At 42.3% G+C, this 26,764-nt stretch overlaps 1 protein-coding gene and 1 long non-coding RNA gene across 2 annotated transcripts in view; one reads left to right on the top strand and one right to left on the bottom strand.

Annotated features, from left to right (window-relative positions):
* Positions 1-2,743: 2,743 nt before the first annotated feature.
* Positions 2,744-26,764, bottom strand: part of CSPG4 (chondroitin sulfate proteoglycan 4) — a 123,984-nt gene continuing 99,963 nt past the window's right edge. The window contains exons 6-10 of the mRNA XM_066592385.1: positions 13,842-14,037; positions 10,792-10,923; positions 10,550-10,710; positions 10,282-10,465; positions 2,744-8,816 (exon numbers count right to left, since the gene is read on the bottom strand). Of these exons, the coding sequence (XP_066448482.1) occupies positions 6,715-8,816; positions 10,282-10,465; positions 10,550-10,710; positions 10,792-10,923; positions 13,842-14,037 (2,775 nt within the window). The 3' untranslated portion in view covers positions 2,744-6,714. The remainder of the gene's footprint in view (positions 8,817-10,281; positions 10,466-10,549; positions 10,711-10,791; positions 10,924-13,841; positions 14,038-26,764) is intronic.
* Positions 10,288-26,764, top strand: part of LOC136612196 (uncharacterized) — a 110,598-nt gene continuing 94,121 nt past the window's right edge. The window contains exons 1-2 of the long non-coding RNA XR_010790365.1: positions 10,288-10,421; positions 10,891-10,968. This is a non-coding gene — a long non-coding RNA (uncharacterized lncRNA). The remainder of the gene's footprint in view (positions 10,422-10,890; positions 10,969-26,764) is intronic.

Genomic DNA, 26,764 nt, shown 5'->3' with positions numbered 1-26,764 from the left:
GGATGTTATGCTTGTTACTCTGAAGTGTGTTTCTCACCTTTCCTGAGGACGGTCTGGACACCTGTTGTCCCACTTTGCATATTATGCGGACCCCCTCCCCCTTTTACAGGTGCGGCCTCCAGATGTCTGATGTCATGTATGGTCAGATGGGTGATTCTTGACACTGTTACCTTTATGGCAGCACAGTGGCTGACTCTCTTTCCTCTTGGTGTGAGGACATTTGGACAAGCGATTGTTTACTAGCTGTATGCATGTGAGTTCTGAGTGGGGTTACTGTTCTGAGTGGTTTGCATTACCTGGTGTGCTGGTGTAAACAGCGACGTGTTCATTGGGTCTGTGCAGGTGGCCAGACATGTGGTATATGAACAGTCGTGTTCTGTGTATAAGTGTGAACAGTTATGTGTCCTGTGTTTGGTGCATCTCTCCAGGTTCCTAATCAGTGATAGCCAGGTCCGAGATGAAGACGGTGGGGCAGTCTTTATTAGGACACCTACCCCGCTTTTAGGCTGGGGTGCCCAACTTCCCCTGATTAGTAAGGGACAGGTTTCCTTATACCTTTGCCTCGAGTGTTGTAATTTGTCCTTGCAATTACGATGAGTGTATTTGTGGGTTTACTAAGACACCATCCTGCATCCATGCTAAGACACGGGGATTCAGTGCACTGCACAGATGTAACAAGAGCATTATTGGCAACCCAAGTATACAACATAACATGACTGTACCATCTTCCATTCTCTCTCTCCTCTTTTGCATTCTCTCCCTTCCACTTTTTTGATCTGTCTTCCTTTTTCACATTCTTTCAATCCCTCCCTCATTTCTATCATCTCTTCCCTTTTGCGTTCTCTCTTGCGATCCATCTTTTGTGTTTTATCCCACTCCCTCTTTTGAATTTTCTCCATCTTGCTTTTTCATTCTTTCATTCCCTCACCTACTGTATGTTAGCCACACACTCAGAAGGGCCACTATCATTTTTTCTATGATCTGGAGCTTGAGTATCACTATGTGAAAGGCTCTCCAAGGTTGATATCTCTGCTACAATAGAGCAGGCCATGCACCCCTGCTCTAAAACAATGCTAGTGTATACCCTGTTTACCTGAAAATAAGACCCTGTATTATATTAATTTTAGCCCCAAAAGAGGCACTAGGTCTTATTTTTGGAGGATGTCTTGTTATACTTACCTAGCAGGCTAGGTCCAGGTCCTCCTGCTGCTTCAGTTCTCGGCTGCCCACAGAAGATCACTTCCTGGTTATGGGATTCATAAATCCCGCTCTCAGATTGGTTCTTGAGCGCTGCTCAGCCAATGAATGCAGCGCTCAATGAACCAATGCGATGGTTGTCATTGGTTCATCGAGCACTGCATTCATTTGCTGAGCAGCGCTCAAGAACCAAGCACAGCCATCGCATTGTGGAGTTGGGATTCATCAGTTGGCCAATCAATACCATGGCTCAGCCAATTCATAAATCCTGCTTCCACAACGTAATGGCTGTGATTGGTTCTTCGACCGCTGTTCAGCCAATCAATGCAGCGCTTGATGAACTAATCACCGCCATTGTGGAGGCGGAATTTATGAATAAACTGCCTATAATGAGGGCTAATCATTAATATAGTAAATCTACGTTTGTTTACTTTCATTTTCATGTAGAAATGATTGTGAGGGGGTTCGTCTCCGCCCCTTCCTCTCATGTAGTTTACATTGTTGTTGGCACTACACACCCTGCGTACCTGAGCTGTGTTGCCAACAAACAACACATATAAACAATAAACATGTATCAACGATAAATGAACGTTTTTAGAATTTGTTCACTGGGCATGTTTACAGTGGGCAATGATTGTGAAAAATGTTCATATGGACAATAGTTAGGATGAGCATTGCCTCATGTAAAAGCCCCTTCGTTTGGAAGTTTTTCCTTTATGCTAAAAAATATAAGGATGTATAAACAAGGAAGGTTCCTTTCCTTTTAATGTTTGCAAGCAAAAGTCTTGTGAATGCTAAGGGACTGATGCAAAGTGCATCGAAGCTTCAGAAATTTTTATCACAACAGATAAGCGTTATTTGACAAGCCCAAAAATCCCCTTTAAGGACAGATATTTTCTAGGACATATTATGTATTAACCATTTCCAATCCACTGTCTGACGTCTAAAGACATAATGATTTAAGACTGTACAGCTTTGATGTTGGAAGACATCCATCAGGGTTCTCTTACTGTATATTGCCAGCCTCCCTGCTGTCGGAGCCTATCCAACGTGTCACCTCATGCAGTATTGGCTTTAGCCAGCATATAGCGCCGTTGTATAACGGCGGAAAAAGAGTAAACCCCCGAGGAAAACCAGGATACAAATTGGATGGAAAAGGGTTAAATGACCCACAGCAACCAGCATGACATTTGTCTTAAAACAACCTTCCAGTCCCCAACAAACAAAGATGACTGCAAGACTTCTCTGACTACCTGGTGCACACTGTGCATTACTATTACTACTAGCAGACATATTTGTCCAGGCCCAGATGGTCACTATAACTGGTTAAACAATTACATTGTTAACCCAAGAAGTGACAATAGATAATGTCCAAAAGCAAAAGTATTGACTTTGGGTTCATATCACCATATTATGGATCCATAGTACAATAGACATTATGCAAGAGCTCACTGCTTCTCCATATGCTGGCGGACCTGTGTGATACAGATAGCTCATTAGGCTAGGTGTATAATCTAGAAGGCATGAACCAGTAACATGTCATATATTTTATTCTCAAGATTTTTGTCTGTTTTATTGGTACCTTATGTGTACATTATATTTTTGTACATTTGACAAACAGCATATTGATGACATCACAGATTTTAATTTTTTTTAATGAAATGGGATAAGGTAAGCTGATCAGAAAGTAGTGTCGTTTGTGTTTACAATACATACGGATGGCAGGTATACAGGAAATGAGATGAGAAATATGTGATTGTCTTGAAGTACTAGCAGCCTATATATAAACATGCTTACTGCTAAATGGTAGGCTCTGAAAACGCAGGAAAGGAAATAAATTAGCATGATTTGGTGAACGCCATAGAGCAGGTAAACATACTTATTGCCCCATCTATCAATACTAGCGCAGACAAGACTGTCAAAACCTGTCTTAGTGGCCAGTTGGTTCCTTCTGCACTGGAATGGCTACTTTGACATGGACAATTTTTGTCGGCATTCGTTTTTATGCATAAGTCTTTATGTAATTAGCCTCCTTTATCAGCACTGTCAGTCTTAAAGGGGTTGTCTGACTTAAAAAAAATAAAACAGCTGCCCATGTAATAATATAACAAAAGAAGCCATACCCGCTTCTCTTCTACTCCATGATGATCGTGGTCTGTACTAATCAGTTAGAGGCCACAGTGTCACTATTCCGAACTCCCTGGCACCATGGCGCTCAGGATGCCTCTGATTGGCTGAAGCAGTCATTTGACTTCCGCTGTTAGTACAGACTACAATTGTCGTGGGATGTTGACTCATTGCATCATTTCCTGAAGGTAGAAGACAGGTGAGTATGGCTTTTTTTTGCTATTCTATTGCATGGGCAGCTGTTTTAATTTTTTTTCAATTTAGACAACCCCTTTAATACACAGCCACACTCATGGAATTCACTTGATGTTTGACTGAGGAAAGGCGGGGATTCTGGTAGGCAATTTAATTCTATCCATGTCATGTTTTCACATAGTGGACAGACATATATCACATAGTTAGGCATATATGTGGAATACAGTGTTTCCTCATGGAGTGCTGTGTAGCAATTACAGTTTTATCTGTAACATTTAGGGTTTGCTTCCAAGCTATATTTTTTCCTCCATCAAGCTCTTTTGGTGATTTATATATTGAGGTAGTTATTTTGTCACTATTCGCTGTATACTACAGGAAATCATGGAGATTCTATATTTGCTTTATACAATATCCATGACTGAGATGCAGAAGATCATGCTGAGCACTGCTATAAGAGAAACTAGCCGTGAGGGGGAAATTCAGGGTATTGTTATGTTAGCCCTACATGTTACATACATTGCAGTGGCCAAATACTAGTAATTGCTTTGGCATACCTGGGTGCAGTGAGTATTCAGCAATCGTGCCCATCTTCTGCAACATGCAGAGGACAATGGAAAGCTGTTCGGGTGATACATATATAATGTTTATGTGGAAATATTGACCTTTCCCACATTACACAATTCAACGTGTCTGAACTACTTTGTAATCAGTCTTCTTGTGTTTGCTATATTCTGGGTGGGAACAGAACATTCACACTCCAATCTGAGATTTAAAATCAGGATTCTAGGATAGGCCATAAGTATTTAGGTCTTGGAAAAGCATTTAATGTATCATAATAATGTCTGTATTACTACAGTGCATGAAAAATGCATTTCCTTTTTTAATACTTTTGTCTTGGATGTTATTATTAAGACTAAATCAAAACCACATAAAAAGAGTACAAATGTGTTCATAATTTATTTTAGTGGTAATGAGCCTAATGACAGGTTCTGGTGTGAGAACCCCTAATACAGGTATACTATACTGTGATGCCTTGGGTTAAGAGTTTAATTTGTTCCGTGATGGAGCTCTCAACCCAAAACACTCATAAGTCAAATCAATTTTCCCCACTGAAATGAATGGAAAAGCCATTAATTTGTTCCGGATCTTGAAGTCTCCCACTGATTTCAATGGGGATGGCTTTGCCCCATTGAAAGCAATAGGACACTGGCACCCTCGCAGTGATTTATATTTAAAGCCCTTCCCTGAAAATCATCCCTAGCTGTAGTGAGGAAAAAAACTAAAAAATACTCACCTGTCTGATGGGGCTCAGGCACGCCTAGCCGCCACTTGTTCTCCCTGCACTGCTCTGAAGCTTTTCAGCAGGCGGGGATTAAAAATGCAGGGAGAACAAGCAGCGGCTAGACATGCCTGAGCCCCGGCAGACAGGTATTTTTTTTTCTCATTACAGCTAGGGATGATTTTCAGTGAAGGGCTTAAATTTAAAGCTCTTCCTTGAAAATCACTGCGGGGGTTGCGGGCAGGCCATTGCTTTCAATGAGGCCCTTGGCAGCGGCCCCACTGAGAGCAAGGCTTGTAACCCAAGTTTTTATTCTTAAATCAGAGCAAAAATTCAGGAGAGAGCCTGCTCTAAAATCAAAAAGCTTGTAAGCTGAGACACTCTTAACCCAAGGAATCACTGTATATTATGGTGTAGAGTCATTGCTCTCATGTCCTAGGCTGATTTTCAAAAGACAGCTCCCTTTTTACCTGCTTAAAGTCTTTATTTGTAAATACTAAGAAAATAAGGAGTGTAAGGCCGACTTCACACAAGTGGATTCCAAATGCTGAATTTGCGATCGGAATCTGCGTGAAGTATCTGTGGCAAAATGCGTGCATTGTAAAACCTGTAAATTCGCTTTTTCGCTGACACTCGCAGATACGAATTGCGAATTCTGCAAGTGGAGGAAAAGTTGCAGCATGCGCTATTTTGTTGCGGACTTCATGCTGACGGCCTCCATTGAAGTCAGTGGAGGCCTTCCGACCTGCAACTCATATGCAATTAAAATTGCGTATGGGCTGCAGGTACCCGCATCATCGCTAAGCGATGGCACGGTAAATGCAAACAGTCAAAAGAAAAAAAAAGCTGTACTTTGCTGACCAACGGCGATCCGCTGCGGTCATGCGCAATACACAAAATTCAGGTACATGGGGTCGCCAGCTGCGCTCACAGCTGGAATCTGCTGCAGGCCTCCCGCATGCGGAATCTGGTCCGCGTAAGTAAAGACGGCCTAAGCAGCCAGTTTCAGGCACAAAACCCTCTTGAAATGTATATCTATCTATCTATATATAATGGAATAATGTACAGATCAGTAATGTAGTGAAAGCCTAAGCATTAGGGCACTGATCAGTCACTGCTGAAACCTGCAGCTCTCTGTCATTTTTGCCAGTCAGGCCACAGAGCAATCCTTGACACAAAGTGACACTGGCAATAAGAAGGGGATACATCTAGAAGACAATTGTGTCCAGCACAATCTGGAACAATGGCTGGCTGTCCTATTGCTCCTAAAACAATGGACTCTTGCAATACTGTAAGTCCCATATTTGGAACGGAGAAAAAAAAAACTAAACATTGCCAAAAAAAAAGGAAAAGAATGTGATGGAGTGACTTTAGGAGAAACAGATACAAAGCAGTAGACAATTAGAATAGAAGAATAAAAAAATTACAACTGCAAGATACTGAACGGTTTTCTCCAAGCTAATTTCATTGAAAAGGCTGATAAATATGCATAGATTTTAGTCGGGTTTGACCTCTACAACAAATCGTATGGAGTAGGGCTCAATCTTGCACAAATGGGTCTGTTATTGCTGCTCAACAAAATATCTATTGTTCCTCCAACATATATTGCATGTACCAACAAGAAAAAAAACAATGCACATTTTGAATTGTATAGATGTAAGAAAGCTGCCCATGGGCAAACTAGTTGCATTTTTAGGGTAGACATGCGAGAAAATGTTGAGTCCAGTAGAGTGTGTCCCAGTTATAAGATAAACATCTTAACATCTTGCGTGCCTAATAGAGTAGGCTTATACGGCACTGCTTTTGCAAGAAGAGTGCTGAGTAGTGAAGTTTGTAATTCCACACTCCATCCTGAGTGTTGTTGGGAGGAAATATCCCGCGTTTGCTGCCAACCCAGGGAAGCTTTCTTTCTGTGTTCATACCCAGTATTGGCTGCCGGGTTGTTGTCCAGTAGAACCATTGCCTCTATGATCTCCAACATCACAAAGAGGGAAACCTCTATCAGGCTCAGTTGCACGAAATGTTTGCCTATCTGAGGCTCCATTTTCAGTCTTTGCTGCTGATGTTGCTGCTTTCTGGACATGATGTTTTCCCATCTTTTTCTTGCGTACAAAGTAAGCCAGAAGAAGAAGACCAAGTAAAATTAAAAGCAATATAAGACATATGGGAAGTACAATGCTATACATGTGTGAACTCATGAAACCAAGGAATGTACCCTCAACTGCTGGGCTGGGGGAACTGGATGCATTTATACTCAATGAACTGTTCAAGATGAAATCCCGGGTAGTGATTTCAATTAGGTATTTTGATGACATCCAGAGGTCTGGTGACAAAGTGCTAGGGTATGTAGAATTTGTTAAAATTTGAGGAGTTCTTGTAGGTAACATGGTTGTTGTCTGTGTTGAATTTGTAGATGGGACCATGTTTACTGTGGCAACTAAGTTGGTAGAAGTCGAAACTGAGTCTGTGGTTGTTTCTAATTGTGTTGTTGGTTGATTGCTCATAGATTCTAAAAGAGTGGTTGACTCTGAAATTGTAGTTTGTATGTGAGTGACAAACATCCCATGTGTGGCTTCCACTGTGCTGGATATTGGTGAATTTGTTGTGGTTGACAAGCTCTCCGGAGCACTGAGCAAAATAGCATTGTCCATATTAGAAGCATTGTAAGGTACAATGTTGAATCTTACAGTAACATTGGCTGGAGGCACATGATTGGCACTGACCAATAAACTAAGGCGGTCACTTTGTATGTCTTGTCCACTCTGATCATCTTCCCATAACTCCACACCAATAAGTCCACTTTCCAGCTCCCCTTGTGTGAAGACATTAGTACTTGCCCTGTCACCTTTGCCACCCTCATAGGGAAATCTCACCAATCTCCCCTTTCTTGGATGACGAAGTACTATAAACTGTGGAACACTCTTTGTATATGCACCAAGTTCACTTGCATCAATAACTTCGGGCCCTAGTTTAATTGTACATCCTCTTGGCCACCTTTGTCTATCTCCTATCTTTACCATTGCTGTTACTTGAACTGTCACTTTTCCAACATATTCCTCATCCATGTGTGAAATGGCAACAAATTCAAATTCATCTTGTGTAGATAAGAAATTGGTGAATTCATAGGATACCTCATTGTTGGTCACTTGGTCCAGTTGAAACTCTGACACTGGTACCTGGGCAACAACAACCTGGCCATAAGTTGGTTTTCTTGTTATTTTATACATGTATGTATTGGCCATTCTGTTGAATGTTGGTGCGATATCTCCTACTGTAATGTTAGACCTTCCAGTAACCTGTTTGACTTCAAGAGTAGCCTGATGGATCGGAAGAACCTTTACAGGCAGATTTCCTAGAAAAGGAGTTTGTAGTCCATCTGTTATATTAAATCTGATTTCACCTGAAACTGCCGTTTCGTTAGCCAAGAGGATGAGGTTTGACTTTGTAAGATCCTCTTGTGTGAACTTCAAGACTTGAATAGATTGGTTTCCACGTGTTTCCACTGATACACCTAGTGGTAAATCCAATATTGCGTAAAGTATGTTATCTGGAGAAGCATGGGCGTGATCTAAAGATAAATGCTCTTCAGTTAATGAAGTAGATGATCCCACTGCAAGGTGTAATTTTGACTTTGGTGGAGATATAATAGAGGGTATAATGGGTGCAATAGTGAAAGTCATATTAAAGGATTCTCTTATGGCTAACACATCATTAGGGTCATAGAAATAATTTGATCTGGGCCTTACTTGGGCCATGAACTGAAAGCTATCTATCAGATTTTCAGACTTGGTATTGGTATAGAACAGGCTACCATTTTCCAAATGAGACTGTAAGAAATATGGATTTTCTGGGTTAAGAGTGGCATCATTAATGGAAAGAAAACCTTGTGAAGGAAAACTGATGATCAAGAAAACAATATCATGGGTGAGTTTTGAGAAACTTGAATTTGCCAGAAGGTTGGAACCATCAAGGGAGTTTAGTGTTATTGGTGAAGAACGGCCCTGCTGAACACTGAGACCTGTGTAGACATGAAAAGGAACAACAAAAACACTAAGTTTACAATTCCCCTCATGGTCCATAACATGCTTAATACAGGTTAAACAGTTCAAAACAAGAAAAGGCAGCATACGTAGACCAATCAGATCACTGCTTATATAACAGAACATATTCTGAAAAAATGGAACCGCGAATTTGAATGATATCTGTGGGCAACAATAACACTCTTTTTTTAGAACAGTTTCTATGCCAAAATATATGTCATAACCATAATATGCCGTTATTCATAACCATAAATTTACCATTATTTGAATTAATAATTATACTGTTCTTTAGCATGGTAAAATTCTGTAGAGTTTTTAGTTTTCTTTCTTATGCCTCCTGCAGACAGCCGAGTCTGATCCCGCTGCGAGAATTCTCGCAGCGGGATGCGAGCCATGCCCCTACAGTGATCACTGCGGCTCACCTGGCCCCAGCGTCTCCCCGCTATGCTTTGTGCCGGCTGCCGGCACAAATTTCACGTTGTTAAATCAGGCTGTCTGCATAGGATTGCATTATCTAATGCAATCCTATGGCAGCGGGTACGGACAGAGATTCTGCCATGGAATTTCCGCCCGTGTGCATATGGCCTTACACTGCAAACCAATATTCTACCAAACATATATTACCTGTAGGGATCCAGGGTTTCTAGAAGTATCGCTTTCTACATCTAGAATCCTCGTTATCACATACGACTGCAGGTTAGCTTAGGCCGGATTCACAGAACCTCAGATGCAACTTGCATTGGATGTCACATGGACGGTTGTCTGTGTGCTATCCAATCTGCACGGACACTTTACATTGCTTATGCTGTCCAGTGTGCAAGAACACTGCAAATTGCTTATGTGCATAGCCTACTAGGCTATAATGGGGCTGTGTATTATCCATAAAAATACACAGAAAGTACACATCCCGAAATCACGTCTGTGTGAATAAGCCCTAAATCTGACTTTCAATGATCCTGTTTGCATTAAGCAAAGATCATGCTTATTGCAAATTACTGACTGGGCGCACCACTCAATAATACTTAGACAGTACTTGCTCACAGTTTGTAAAGCAGGCACAACTGTTCATGTTTTATTTGGAGCAGGTGACACAGTGAACTACACCCATTGCATTAGCTAACCTTTGGACTTGGTCACAGTTTAGTTGAATTTCAAGAATTTCTCATGCTTATATTAACTTGTTTGGCACAGACATTGATAGCTGCAACCAAGATGAGGTAGCAATTTTGAAAGAACTGATAGAAACGACCAAAAGTCCCACGTGTGAACCTGAGCAGACAGTAGTGACCCTCTCAGCTCGTGGAATATTTATTCTCTGCTCATTCACGCATACAGAGCACATTTCAGCAGGGTGTGATTCTAATTATCCTTTCAAAATATGAAAATTTATTGCAAATAAGCCAAGGACAGGGTAAAGATATAATTACAATAAATGTGTCTCACCTGTGTTCTTCCAGAGCTTTGTGTGCAGCTGTGGACATGAACTCTGGAATGTCACTGTGACGTTCAAAATATATTGCTGGGAATTTGCACGTGGCGATTGTACATGGAATGAAAAAGAATCTTGAGCGCTCCAAAATGGGGTAGGTGACTCGACATGTTGATAAAACACTAAATCGGCATTTACCTGTAAAGCAAAGGAGTTGTTTCAAGACTCTAAAATAAAATGCCAGGGAACATATAAATGAGCACAGCAGGGTACACTACTTACTTCTTCTTGGGTGAAGTTGGCCAACACCTCTCCATTCCCTCCATGCACAATCTTACCAATCTGTGGAGGATTTTCGATATGATACACTAGTACAGGTTGAATGCCCTTTTGCTCATTGGTCACTGCACTCAGATGTTGCTTAGTGATTTGTTGAAGGGAGCCTAGAAGGCAAAGCAAGAAACATTCTAGCTGCAGGAATAAAGGTTTCTGGTTGAAGTATGAAGAAGTTGTTAGTCACTTACGGGGACACACTATGAGGTTATGCAGTGACTCCATAGTGATTGTGATTGGTGTTGCTTGGATATGGAAAAATAATCTTTCGGATTCACTTTCTCCATCAGAAACTTTGAAGAAGAATCCTCCATCAAACTCTCCTGAATGGAAGGGAAATGAGATACTTTTATTTACTTGCCTGCCAGGTATGTCCTTGCTTCTTGTATAATATATTATATAAACACACACACATATATAAATAAATCTTGTTATTTTGTATAGCTCCAACTTATTCTGCAGCGCTTTCAGGTAATTTTTATCTATTACCCCCACCAAGCTGGGTACTCATTTTGCCAACCTTGAGAGGATGGAAGGCAGAGTCAACCTTGAGCCAGCTACCTGAACCATGCGGGGATTCAGGTCGTCAGCGAAAGCTTAGGACTGCATTCCTGCTGCCTTAACACTCTGTGCCACACGATAATAATTACAAGTATTAATAATATATAATTATAATACCAGTATTATAATTTAGAATTGTCTCAGGACAACTTCACCTTCCTTGGTCAGTATGTGCTGTAAGTGCACCATAGAAAGAGATCCGAACTGACCCGGAGTATCCATAGGTTATGTGGCCAGCCATTTATTTGAATGATTGCCATGTTATGACGTTATTTATCCTGCAACAACTACTACAGGGAAAATCAATACATAAAGAAGACTTTCTCAAAGGATCAGAGAAGACAGTGCCACACCCACCTAAGGGGCTGTCATTGTGAGACCCTTTTGAGAAGAAATGTGCTAATTAATTACAATAACATAGCAAAACAACATTATAAAAAGATTATCCACTGATTAAAGGGGAACCTGTCATCTGCCTAAAGTACCATAAACTAACTAATAGTGCTGTTAGGGGAGCTGACAGGGAGCCAGATCATGTATTTTTTTAAACTCGCCTGCTGTCTGGATCTCGCAGTACCCACCGCTGAAGTCCACGCGAAGATTGCGGTGTGCATGCTCTCCTATACATGTCTAAGGAAGAGCGGAGTCTGAAAAAAGTTGGATGCATAGACTTCAGTGGTGGCATCCAGAGAGCGGGTGAGTATAAAAATACATTATTCTACTCCCTGTCATGTCACCTTTAGGCAGGTAACAGGTTTCCTTTAAATGCTGCTGAAATGTTACCTCTGCATTTGATTGTGGTATTAAACTTTAAAGAAGGCACAGCAGCTCTTCTGAATAGCCTGTTTTAATAAATTGTTTAATTCCCCATAATATAACCATTTTGGGGCAACTTTTCTTAGAAAAAGGGGGGGGGGGAGGTCTTAGTGTTTAACCCTTTGCAATCCAATTTCCCTGCCACTCGCACACTCCCCAGCTCTTATTTATTTTGGGTGGGAAAGCGCGTTGTGGATTCATTGGAAGTACTCAACAGAAACATGTCATGATTATTTTATATTAGCAATTTTTTTTGAAAATTAAACATGAGTTATAAGTGTTTCACATCCGGAAGATAATTTGTAATAATTATGCAAATAAATTTATATTCCTATCACATATCATTTCTAATTCTATCTATCTATCTATCTATCTATCTATCTATCTATCTATCTATCTATCTATCTATCTATCTATCTATCTATCTATCTATCTATCTATCTATCTAATACAGTGCCATACAGAGGCATCCTATAACTGCATACAATGTGTATAGCATATGTTTCTAACACTATGCAGTGGGGGGCTCGGACATCAGAGTTCTCTTCCACATACTTTAGTGCTTTTTAAGCACTATTATAGTGTAGTTAAGTCTTTCTCTTATTAATAGCATAATCCTTGGCTTCATACATTCATTGACCAGTTTACCCCCCTATTGGTTATATGTCAGTACTGTATTGATTGGAGTAAATATACCTTTACATTGTTCAGATAGTCACTCACAAAAGTTGTTGAAGCGTATGAATGGCGGTCGCTCATTAGCTTTTACACAGAGTGATGATTGTTCATTAGTTGTTGGCTGAGATATCGTTCATAGATGGATCTCCATGCAATTTGTTCAAATATGAATGGCTATGACTTTACAACTTTTGATCAACTATTTTTTGTCGGCTGAAGCAAAACGACTAGCAGCGTATCGCTCATCAGGCTGCTGGTGGCTGTTTTCACTCTGAACAACTGTCGTTTGAGTTTGCTCTTCCAAGCAATTATGTGGCCAATAGTCGTCCTTTGTAAAGAAACCGTAAGCCTTTTATTGTATCTGGCCTGCAGTACCATCTTTACCACCACTATTATACCAAATGGCATGTCTTACCCCCGCATATCTGAATTACCCCACAGCATTACTCCTCTGAACTGTTCATAGTCATCCCATTATCTAGATGAACCAAATGCTATCTGCACTGTCCTGCTTCTCATTGTATATGGGACCGTTCACACATGACGGAATATTCCACAGTAGCATTGCCAAATATGCCCTTCTGCGGAATATTCTGCACCAAAAGTCACATATGGACTGTGATGTGGAATTTGAAATAGCAGAATGCTGCTGGCAATTCTGCATCAAAATCCACAGTTAGCCATGCAGATCTTGGTGCGGAATTCCGGGACGGCATATTTTGCAACACTGTGGTGGTATACTGCATTCTGTGTGAAAGGTTAATAATAGAGATTAGCGAGCATACTCGGTAAGGCGATATACTCGAGAGAGCATCGCCTTTTTTGAGTACCTGCTGGCTCGTCCCTGAAGATTCGGGGGGGGGGGGGGGGGGGCGCGGGGGTCGGGGGCAGCTCAGGGCAGCAAGGGGGAGCGGGGAGGAGAGTGAGAGAGATCCCTCTCTCTCTCCCTCCCGATCCCCTCTGCAACCCCCCCGAATCTTCAGGGACGAGCCAGCAGGTATAAGTATATCGCCTTACCGAGTACGCTCGCTCATCTCTAGGTAATTACTCGCCTATCACCCCCATCTACTAAGCTGACAGCCACTTGCACTCAATAATGTTCACTTACCTGCTTTCAACTGCCCATGTACCTACTTTCTGGTCAATGAAAAGATCTATACAAATATTGCTAGCTGAGCTATCTCACCTCTATGCATGAACTGCACCATTCCCAGTTCCAAATCCCTTTGTGAGAAGTTCAGAACTCTACCCGGGAAGCCCCTGACAATCACATCTCCATTGGACGGTAGGATGAACGAATATACAATGTCTTCGGGCGCAGAGTCGTCATCCACAGTGTGCAAGGCATCGCTGGTGATAATAGCGGTGTCACCCTCCAGTATCTAGCATGCAAACAAGAAAGGTTATACTATGTGCCGTACATAAGAATTACCAAGACATTTGTCACCCAGCCTTATGATTTAGGTTGTGCATATATACAAAATAAATGAACTTCACACAATGATCTACAATTCAAAGAAATGACTTTTATTACTACATCAATGTACGCTGCAAGAAAACCAGTTTCTCGTTTTCTGTAGCTTCTTGGTACAGCGCTGATCTTCTTGTACACTAGTATGTTTCTGCCCCTCCCTACACTTGTATCAATTCACCCTCTTCTCCCAGGTCTCATGTTCCCAGGTCAGTTTTCGACAAGGGATCACATGACTTGTAGCAGGTGGATAATTGATGGAAAGGTGGGAGGAGAGAGACAGTCGCCTGCTGAGGCGGTAAACAAAGTAATAAGTACTTAGTATATCCAGAGAGCTCGTGTACACATGGTTACCTCAACGGAGCATCAGAATATAATATAATGTTCAGCCAGCTGCAGCTATTCCAAAAAAACGAAAAAAAAAAATGTAAATGCATGCAGTTTTAATTGATGGCTCTCATTCATTAAAACTGTATTTTTTAATGCCGAGAAAAATGTGGCAAATCTGTGATGGGCATGTCATTCCACAGAAAGCTGCATAGTATTGTACTGCATTGTGCGCCTGGGATGACTTTAGAATGTAACTTTGGACTGCTGCAGTAGATTACTTCCACATCGTTAATGCACGTGTGAATGTGCCCTTAGGCTGGGTTCTCATTTGCGCTGTTTTTGGCAGATGTGTTTTTTCAACAGAGTAGACTTACAAATTCTGTATTCTTATCAGCCATCTAAACTATAACCACTTTCTGTTAATAGACAATATTTTAGACATCTGATCGAGAATTGCAGTTTTCTGAACTGCAGGATCACTAGTATGAACCCTAAAATCTAAGTAAATCTGGATGCATGCAGGTAGGAACTATTAGGGGTTGATCCAGGGAACAGTCTGATTGCCATCAGGGAGTCGGGAAGGAATTTTTTCCCCAAAAGGGCTATTTGGCTTCTGCTCTTGGTTTTTTTTTGCCTTCCTCTGGATCAACAACACCGGAGGATAAACAGGCTGAACTAGATGGACATTGTCTTCATTCGGCCTTACGAACTATGTTACTATGTTGCATGTGATATTATACAGGAAGCCAATTAGAGTATATACTACATAGGCAGAAGAGAGAGTTATCTCTGACACTTCAGGGTGAAAATTAAAACCAAACTTTATTGCAACATGTGAGAAGGCAGATGTATTGCATGTACACAGCATTTCTACTCTGCCAATGTATAGGGCTCACGCTGTGTGGTACAATGTATTTCTTGTACATATTAATACACAGTGTCTACACACACAAGTCCATTGACTTTCATTGACTCCATTCGCTGCGTATCACATGGCCATGCAATGCACGCATAATTCGCGGTGAAAATACAGTCATGGATATGAGCCTTTAAGCAACAGTTACACGGGGAGACTATCACCAGAATAATCGCGGGAAATAGTGAATTTGAGTGATATTTGTTCCGTATACACATGGCCACCGACAGGGCACTGCATCAGAAATTGCTCACTTGTCGGAATTGCTTGGTTTTAGCTCACCAATAAACCAAGCAACTATTGGCCCATGTAAACAGGCAGTCATCAATCTATGAATGGCTGCCTGTTTGCAATGCATGCCGGCGGGCGGTTGGAAGAGATCCAACCTCCATTCTCTCAGCAACTATTGCTCCTGTGTAAAAGCACACAAGTGATAGTTTATGGGACAGTTATTGGGTGCTTATGTAGCCATCAATTGTCCAATGTAAAGGTGCCATCAATCATGGCATTGGCCAGAGATAAACTGGCAGCTCCTTTGTAGCAAAGAATCCATTACAACCCCACCTTCTAATTTGAATTCAATAATGATATAACCTATAAATTCAATATAGTGAAGCAGAAATTACCATAATAACTCATCACAGACATGACTCAATAAAAATGTGAAAAATCTGTCTTATGATTTAAACCTTTAGGATAACTGCAATCTCAGATCATTATCCAAAATCACGAGGAGCGCAAGTTTCCAATTCCCTGGGCTGGTTTTTTAACCCTCTCCACTATTATCACCTCCAAAGTGTCTAGTTTAGCATAGTGTTCATGAAAGAAGTACCTAGAAACACTAGACATGCTGCGTGTTGAGGGGTAACTGTGTTAGTAATACATGCTATCCCAGTTAATTAATTGAGGAGAGTAACCCTGTGCTGGGAGGCAATGCTTAATAAAAGAGTATTTCTCTGTATATACCTGCATAGTACTACAAGCCCTTTAGGTACAGATAAACTCACCAACTGACAATTTCACAATTTCCAAGTGACATACTTTGGGTGCCTGCCAGGGTCATACAACTAAGGTTTGTGTGTAAGAGGAAATGGGGAGTAGTGATGACTTAATAGTCTTAAATACATGACCATTCTGGGAGCCATCAACAGGCCCTGGGGTGCTACGATAACCATCTGCACCCCGTCATTGCTTTGCAAAGGTCTGATGGGGCCACTGGCGACTCCCTTCTCTCTATAAGCTTTGGTTACTTTTTATTCAATATTTAGGAAAGGTGATGTGACAAAAAAATGGAATTCTGGTATTGGGTTTTCTTTTTTACAGAATTTCAGGATAAAAAGTGCAATATTTTAATATTTTGGATTACACACACAGTAATGTCCATTACACTCATTGTCAAGCACCTAGGTAAGTGATTACAATGTCAGAGCAAAAGGATCATTTTTGCAGAAAACTGAAAACTTGAAGGGAGGCTCTAATACCCTGTTGGGCTGCCTCTAGCTTCGATGCAATATGTGATACAGGAGGGCATGGAGACATACAGGTTTCGTATGGTATCATGCGGCATATCACTCCACTTTTGCTGTAACTGAGCCTCTAGATTGTGAAAACCCATAGGCTGCCAAAGTTGGCATCCCAGATGGTCCAATACATGTCCTACTGGTGATAAATCTGGTGACCGGGCAGCCACAGAATTGTGACAATGTTGTGGAGACATTCCTGTGATCCCCTTGTGTGTGCGGCCGAGCATTATCCTGCTGGGAAATGCCTCTTGGAAGCCGCCATGAGAGGAACACGTGGCTGCAGGATGTCCTGAACATATCGCTGAGCTGTCATTGTCCCTCATACCACTACTAGCGGTGACCGACTGTCATATCTGATGGCCCACCAGGCCATCACAACAGCAGGATTGAGGCGCTCATCAATAGGTCTCTAGGCACATACATGGCCATCGTCAGTGCCCAAACTAAACCTGAATAACTTGGGTTTTTATGTTTTTGATGAGTATAGATGTACTTTATAAATTTACTTACGGATCTTTTAAGGTAGGTTAATTACATTGTGTTTTTGAAACTAGTGCTGGTCCCGTCCTGGCTTCCATCTTCTCTCCAGAAACCTGGACAGCATCACAGGACTGAATATGTGAGACAGAGACCTCTTTGGTTTTCGTCTTTCATAGTTTCTGTTCCTGTCAGTTTTTTATCCAGTGTAAAAGACTAACTGGGACAAAAACTATGTGAGAAGGCCCCTAAGGTGCCGTTCAGATTTTGCCCTGGTTTCCACCCCTATGCAGTTTTCTGCACAGAAGATGGAAATTACAAAGAAACTGCTATTGGAGAGGGAAAATCTGAATCTGAGGGGTAATCTGAAAGAAGAATTATTGTTTATACTGTTTTCTATTACTCCCCCATCTCTACCGGTATTTTTTGTTGTATATTTAGTATGGATAAAGCTTCAGAGAAAATTCATAAAACATCATAAAACTCTAAAAAAAAAAAAAAAGATACAAAATCTGGAAGCCGTTATACAAGTTGTTATCTTTACATATAGACAGCAGTTATACATCATTTGGCTATTTTAAGTATGTCCCTCGAACAGCCTCTGAGAAAAGGAAAATAAAGCTTCGGAAGTCAATGTCAATTTATCTGCTTTAGGCCTTATCACAATTTTCCTAACAAGCATGATAAATTAATGAAATGCTTCCAGGAAAAACAGAACAATCCACAAAACTTTGTTTAAAAAATAAATTAAAGGCGTTTTCCACCTATGTTGATTTTTAGAAAAATCTGGTCACAATTAAACTGGCGCCTTGTTTGCAAAAGTGTTTTCTTCCTGCATTCTGTCACATGAGGTAATGGATTCTGACACAGGGAATTCTGAAACAAATACATTTGTACTAAACTGTTCAATTGAATATGTGACAGAGAAGTCAAATAGAGACATGACAGGCCTCTTTAAAAATCAGAGGAAATTGACCTTAACTTCATTAAGTAGAACATGGAACATTTAGGCTGGGAGGGCGGTGATTTAACTCAAATGTCACCAAGGGACTAGGAGATGCCTGCAAATTATCTCTGGAATGAGGCATTTATGCCCAACTGGAAGAAGGAATGCAATGCTCATTATTTATTATTTATGGCTAAGATTGTGAAGGGGAAAATGACTAAACGTATTAGACTGGCAAAAACGTAAACTGGAGAGGAAACAAACACTATATATATATATATATACATATATATATATAAATACAAAGATTGCCTATTTTAAACTGAAATCTTCTTTTAGACTGTGTTCACACTAGTGTCATTGTTGGTTCCATCAGGTATATAGTTCTCTGATGGCATAATAGCATAGTCCAAGGGACCTAGAGGCGTAACTAAAGGGATGCAGCATTATGGTTTTACCAAGGTCCTAGAGCCTGAAGGTGCACAAAAGGTCCATGTTCCACCATAGGAAACCAGTACTATCAATAATATATAATAGCCGGGGCGAGAGGGGGGAGGGCACTCTTAGGCCTCATGTCCACGGGGAAAATCAGGCCCGCTGCAGATTCCTCATGGAGAATCCCGCAGCGGGTCTCTCCTTTCCCGGGGGCATGAGGCTAAAAAGAAGAATTTACTCACCTGTCCAGACGCTGCGGACCTGCCCTCCGTCGCGGCTGGATCTTCTTTCTTCGGCCTGGCGGATGTGCTCGGCACACCGGCAGCGTGCCAAGCGCATGCGCCGGGCACTCCATTTTTTTTTAAACGCCTGCCCTCCCGCGCGCGGAGAGCAGAAATTCAGGCGCGGGTGTACCGTGGATCCAGACGGCTTCCATAGGCTTCAATAGATGCCTGCGGAAGCCGTCCCCACGGGAGACCCACACTAAAATGGAGCATGCCGCAGTTTTTTTCCACGCAATCCGCTCCTCAAGGGGAAAATGACATCTGCAGGTATTTAACTACCTGCGGGTGTCCAATGCATCCCTATGGGGTGCGGTTCCGCGTGCGGGAAAAACGCTGCGGATTTTAAATCTTCCTTTTACCATGGACATGAGGCCTTACAGATTTATCATTGGAGCCCAGATGTTTTAAGTTGCATTTACAATTGATCAAGTGATTGCAAGTTCAAGTCCCAATATTAAAATATTGCCCGATTCCCTATTGCACTATCCTGCATGGTGAACACTTATGGGTAGACCATCAATTTTTGAAAACTCAGAAACCCTTTTACGCTTTATGAACTATGTACATAAAGTCTGTAAGGTGGCACATAGAGTCCCTATGGCTTCATGCTACAAAGTTGTAGGCACACAGTGCACCACCATATAGTGCCTCCACATGGTGCCGTGTCGAAGAGGAAAATGTTAAGAATTATATATTTTCACTCATGGCAATGACTGGGCTAAGAGCTATGCCATGTGTCGGAAGCTACTCAATGATTTAATATTGTATAATCAGATTTACCAACATGACTTGGCAATACAGTGATACCTTGGTTTACGAGTGCCTCAGCTTGCGAGCTACTTGACTTGCGAGCAGGTTGTCTCTCCAATTCTTGCTCTGATTTAAAAGTTTTAAAAGATTTAAAAATTTTTGCTGCAATTTTGCTCTGGTTAGAGCAGCGCCGGCTTTCATTGGCTGGTGTGGCGCTGGATTAATCAATCAGAGCATTAGCTTGCTGGAGGCGGAGAATTCAAGCTGCGCTTCCAGGAAGAAATGCTCTGTCAACGTGGAGGAGGACGTGGTCGCGAGGAGGAAGCAGAAGCAGCAAGAGGAGGAAGAAGCAGGAGGAGGAAGGAGCAGGAGGAAGGAGGAGCAGCAGGAGGAGAAGGAGGTGGAATCAGGAGGAGGAGGAAGAGGAAGCAAGAGCAGCAGGAGGAGGAGGAAGCAGGAGCAGCAAGAGGACGAAGAAGAAGCAGGAGCAGCAGGAGGAGGAAGAAGAAGCAGGAGCAGCAGAAGGAGGAAGAAGAAGCAGGAAAAGCAGCAGCAGGAGGTGAATGAGGAGACAGCTGCAGCAGAAGGCAGCAGGAGCAGAAGGAGGGTGAGGATGCAGCAGCAGGAGGAGGACAAGAACGAGAACGCAGCAGGAGCAGCAGCAGCAGGAGGAGAACAAAGACGCAGCAGCCCGCGGTGAGGACTGGAACGCCAGCAGTAGGTAGGTATTGATGTTTTTTTTTACATGTAGTGTAGTTAGGACTTATTTTTGAGGAGGTCCGGAACAGATTAATGGCATTTCAATTCATTTCAATGGGCACAATTGATTTGAGATAAGAGTGTTTTGAGTTAAGAGCTCCATCACGGAACGAATTAAACTCTTAAGCCAAGGCACCAGTGTAGTTCTCTTTTCTTATAGAAATGGAAGGTATGGGATCATCGCTGTGCTATCAGTTCCACTGGTAAGAAATGCTGGAATATGAGAAATGAAGATGCCCTCTAGACCGAAACTTACAAGAAAACACAGTAAAACAAAATTATGAATCTTTGTTGACTTTGATATTCTTGAGGAAAATGTGGAAAATTTAAAGATCATTTTTTCTCTGGTTTGAGTGGATGTTATACACTCATATTCCACTGCCAGAAGGTGGTATATGAGCAACCGAAAAACAACTGCTGAAAAGTCGCTTCTTGTCATCAGCATGTCTATTATACAAAAAGGAGGACACTAACATATTAGGGAATCGCAAAAATAGTTATTCCATAATAAATTATTATTGAAATTGCTTACAAGCGATTCCCCAACATATTAAAGGGGTTGTCTCGTGCCGAAACGGTTTTTTTTTTTTCCATAGGCCCCCCGTTCGGCGCAGGACAACCCCAAGGGATGTGTTAAAAAAAAAAATATATATATTACTTACCCGAATCCCCGCTCTGCGACGTCTTCCTTCTTCCTACTTCTTCCTTCACCAAGATGGCCGCCGGGATCTTCACCCACGATGCACCGCGGGTCTTCTCCCATGGTGCACCGTGGGCTCTGTGCGGTCCATTGCCGATTCCAGCCTCCTGATTGGCTGGAATCGGCACACGTGACGGGGCGGAGCTACGATGACCGGCTCTCCGGCACGAGCGGCCCCATTCACCAGGCAGAAGACCACACAGCGCAAGCGCGTCTAAAAACGCCAGAAGGAAACGAAATTAGACGGATCCATGGCGACGGGGATGCTAACAACGGAACAGGTAAGTGAATAACTTCTGTATGGCTCATATTTAATGCACGATGTATATTACAAAGTGCATTAATATGGCCATACAGAAGTGTATAACCCCACTTGCTGCCGTGAGACAACCCCTTTAAATGTAGGTTCATAAACATAAATTTGCGCTGTGTGACATGATTTGGGAAATTCTGTTTCAAAAACATTACATGAATGCAAGTAAGATGTATAGGCAGATTTAGTAGTCAAAGAAAACTTTTTAAAATGTTTGGTAGCTTTTTTTTGGCTCTACTAGTGGTTATCTCTATGAGCTGCTATGAGAGAGCAAATGTGGATCCACTTTGTCACACACTGATTATGCTTTGGGCTAAATCTACAGGCAGCTCCTGGGGTACCCCAGTATTCACCCTTTACCCATTTAATTGGATCTGGTCTTCGCTGTGGGGTCCCCAGGCCATTACTTGCAGAAGTAGTCTCAATTAGTTGCTGATGCTACACAAGGCACAGTATCCGAGGGTGTTAGCAGAGATGTAACCAGGAGACTTAGCCAATGGTTTCATTCAGATGAGCGATTTTTTTTTCTCCCCAGCATTGCACCGTGATGCAATGTGTGGGAAAAAATCATGGCATTTCCTATCTTTGGGTGTGCCCTTGCATTGCGACACCCATTGATCTCAATGGAGCCGGCGGCAGCATTGCCTCATGAGCTAGGTGCATGCGGTGCGATGCGAGGTTTCCCCATTGAAAACAATGGGAGACACTCCGCGATCCTCCGCTGACAGCCGCGCCGGTGGATCGATACTTCTCCGAATTAATGCGAGGCGTTTTTGATAAAACTGTGGCGAAATTGCATGTTAGCGAGAGCGATTCACGGCCTGATATCACACTCGCTTATATGAAATTAGCCTTTAGCAGAGATGCCTAATATAGCCAGGGATGATAGGGGATAGGTTGGGGAAAATTTAGTAGAGTGTGCACTGGCCCTATAAGCATGGGGACAGGAGCATATGTGTGCCCTATGGGCAGAAGCTAGAGACTGCACTAAGGAGGATGCGGCGTCTGCTACAGCAATGTAAACATTGACTGATCGCAGTAGCACGTGAGCCACAGATAGCTGCTGCGGTGGCGCACCATGACATGTTATCATTAGGAAGCTGCAATATCCTTTAGGTACTTCAAGGTGCTAATGGGGCACTTTTCGCCATTACCTAAATGGACATTATGTGGCATTATTTAGGTGTTATATGTGCTGTATGTTTTGGCACTGTATATGGCTATTTATCTGGAAATTGTGTGACCCTTAGTTGTACTATGATGTCCATTAGGTATAATACAGTCTTGGCCTTGGAAGGTGCAGAAGGTAAAGAAAGGGTAACATAACCCTGGTATCATAAGGTAACTTTGAGCCATTAATAACTAAAGGAGTAATTTAAAAAAATGATAAATTTGTTTCATTTTCACAAATTTTACACCTGGTAGTACTAAAACATATAGCCTAACATAGAAATTCTTAAAGGGGTATACAATATATCTCTGGGATATGCCTGCATTTCCTGATTGGTGGGGGTTCATCTACCAATGAACTTCAGAATGATGCAGCTCCTTTACTGTTTTTTTAGTGGCACTCAGAGCTATCTGATATGCAAGTAACTGCAGCAGAGCCATATTGAAGTTGGATCCCCACCAATCCGAATGTAATGGCATATCTTAGCAATATATCATGATTTTCTAGTTGTACTAGTTGTAAAAAAAGCAATTTATACTAGTGCATCCTGAAAAGTGCTAAACGGTGTTTTAAGTGCCTGGTTATTACAGGGTTAATAGCCTACAAGGTATAAAAGCATGCTTTCTTAGCTTCAAGATTAATGCATATGCTATATGCTTTTGTCAGCTAAAGGTATTTCCAACATTAATTCTTGTATACACATGGCTGAGGTGATGGGACAAGGGTTGTATTTACATTGTGTGCCATTAGTAGTACCCATGGTGCCTGCTTTTTAAGAACTTTTTACTAGCCATGCTTCTCAGTGCAAGACAGCGAGAAAGAGTTTGTTTGCTGCTGACTCAATCCTCCCATTGATGCTAAAATGTTAATGAGAGCACTCAGATGTCGAATATTAGAGCTTCAGAAATCAGAGCGACATCTAGTGGAGAAGAATTCGCGGCACTTGCATTAGCCGTCATGACTGTGGTGACAGCAGTGCAAGGTGGCAGCAGGGTAGAGACCAGCAGATGCGATGTAGCTGAAAATCGTGTTGACATGGGGCTTTATTGCAAAGCAATACAATTTTCCAATTGATCGTTAATGTCCACATGGTTTTGCAAAACCACACGGACATTAACAGTCCATTTAAAAACCATACCGGCTTGCAGTAAAACCACATGTCGGAGTGAAATTTTGGCTGCTATGCGGCTGCTGCATTTATAACATTTATTTTGGTGATTATCTAATTAGCTTTCAACGTCACTGCTTATGTTACAAGATCACAAAGGCAAAAGCACCTGCCTGCAGAGGGACAAAGCTTGAGATTCCTTGTGCATGAGATTCATCACACTTTATATTGGAGAAGACGTGGTGCTTGTGGCGTACCTTTCATCATAGCCCGCTAGTGGCATGCAGAGCATGTGTGTGTATAAAAATGTATATTTCATAAGTATGGCTAAAATCAGCTCTGCCCATAACCATGTCAGATTAGTTAACACGAATCACAAAGTGGCACAAATAGTAATTCTGTTTAATGTAAATTCTTCATATGACGTATATACAGTATATGCAACTATTTTCACTGAAAGTACACCAAAAGATTGGCTCATGGAGACTAATAAATATGGGTCTATGTGTGTTCAGCCTTCATAGAGGGCTATTGTGAAGATCCAAACCACAACCTCAGGGCTTATTCACAGGAGCGTATATCGGCCGCCGTTTTCACGTCCGGCTGATATATGCTACCATCTGAGCTGTCTTCCCCCTTCCCTCCCCCTTACCGGCACTCTGCCTCTCCCCTCCCCTCCGGCTGTTTGCAATGGAAGGGGGGGGGGTAAGTTCCACCCCCATCCCACCCCCTCCCATTGCTGGCTCAGGACAAGGGGCGGAGAGGGGATGGAAGCTTAGCTCTGCCCCGTCCCTCCCTCTCCTATTGCAAACAGCCAGAGGGGAGGAGAGAGGCAGAGTCGTTGTGGGTAAGGGAAGGTGGAAGACACCTCAGATGGTAGTGTATATCGGCCAGCCGTGAAAACGGCGGCCGATATACACTCCTGTGAATAAGCCCTAAATCAATATCCACATCCGAGCTGGCTAGAATAGTGGCATATATAAAGGTATAGGTGTGATATTGATATGGATGGTGACTGTATTAAAAAGTAAATTAATAACTTTTAGCATTTTCTTGCTAAGACCATATTCATAAGCCTAACTTCACACGGATGAGCGCGATATGGGGCAGTGAATCCTGTCCCCATATTACGCTCCCCACCATGTGAATTTCCCACAGATGCGAGGCATTTTTATGTTAAAACAATTTTGCAGCACTTCAGAGTTTCTCCCATTGTTTTCAACCTTGCATTGCATTGCATGCGCCTAGCACATGGTGCAATGCTGCTGCTGGCCCCATTGACAACAATGGGCGATGTGATGTGAGAGCACACAGAAAGATAGAACATGCTGCAATTTGTTTCCTGCATTGCTGTGCCATGCGGAAAAACATCGCTCATATGTATGACCCCATTCAAAAGAATCGTGTTCATATTTCGATAAGATTTGTGCGTATCGCAGCACACAAATCTTGCACGATTTTCTTGCCTGTGTGAAGGTAGCTTAACTGTACCTTTACAAATAAAATCAACAGTAAAAGGATTGTTCAGGAAGAAGGAACCCTTACCCAGACCTGCGCTGTCATAACCTTCACTTCTGGCTCAGTTCTGACACCAGGTCATGTGATGTAGACAATCTCTGTACCCATAATGTCATTGGATGGGGCTGGATGTTCCGCTCATCTAAATAACTAAGCTAATCCCCCTGCTCTGTCATGGCTGATGGCGTGACGGGCATAGTGAGAATCTATACCATGTGACCTGGTGTTAAAACTGGTGGAGGTTCTTACATCATAGGTCTGAGTAAGGGTTCCAACTTCCTGGACAACCTATTTCATGAAAGTTCAGGAAAGTCTCAGTGAAGAATACCAGGCAACACCTTGTTTGGGTTCAGCTATTTAATGCATAACTATTTCTGCACTATGCTTGCTTGGATCTACCAAGGGTAGTTGTGTGGGTAGGGATTCCGGTAAAATTATATTTCATAATCCTTAAAGTAGTTGCCCAGTTGTAAACTATTAATGGCCTATCCTTTGGATAAACCATCAATAGTATATCTGCAGGGGTTTGCCACTCGGGGCCCCCACCAATATTCTGTTCACTGCTGGTGTGCTCGTGCTGGAGCTGATTCCTGCAGGAAGCAGACAGCTTTGTTTTCACTGCGGTGGCCTGGCTTGATATTTTACAAGTTACAATATTAAAGGGGTTGTCCCGAGGCAGCAAGTGGGTCTATACACTTCTGTATGGCCATAATAATGCACTTTGTAATATACATTGTGCATTAATTATGAGCCATACAGAAGTAATAAAAAGTTTTCTACTTACCTGCTCCGTTGCTAGCGTCCTCGTTCCCATGGTGCCGACTAATTTTCGCCCTCCGATGGCCAAATTAGCCGCGCTTGCGCAGTCCGGGTCTTCTGTAGTCTTCTATGGAGCCGCTCGTGCCAGAGAGCGGCTCCGTGTAGCTCCGCCCCGTCACGTGCCGATTCCAGCCAATCAGGAGGCTGGAATCGGCAGTGGACCGCACAGAAGAGCTGCGGTCCACGAAGACAGAGGATCCCGGCGGCCATCTTCAGCGGTAAGTATTGAAGTCACCGGAGCGCGGGGATTAAGGTAAGCGCTCCGGTAAGCTTCCTTTACTTCCCTGCATCGGGGTTGTCTCGCACCGAACGGGGGGGGGGGGGGGTTGAAAAAAAAAAAAACCCGTTTCGGCGCGGGACAACCCCTTTAAGTTCTCAATTACTTAAATAGTAACTTAGCCCGTAATACCAGGCCTCACCACTACAGAGAGAATGAAGCTGTTTGCTTCTTGCAGAAATCAGCTCCATGCACAAGCAGAAGTGAACATATGATCGCTGAGAGCCACGGGCGGCAAACCCCCACTGATAGACTATTAATGCTTTACAACTGGACAATCCCTTTAAAGTAGTTCCTAACTGGAGTTTCACA

This window comes from Eleutherodactylus coqui, chromosome 2 (assembly GCF_035609145.1).
Source record: "Eleutherodactylus coqui strain aEleCoq1 chromosome 2, aEleCoq1.hap1, whole genome shotgun sequence".
NCBI classification, from domain to species: Eukaryota; Metazoa; Chordata; class Amphibia; order Anura; family Eleutherodactylidae; genus Eleutherodactylus; species Eleutherodactylus coqui.
The sequence above is the reverse complement of the archived record's forward strand: the minus strand, read 5'-3'. Positions and strand labels throughout refer to the sequence as shown.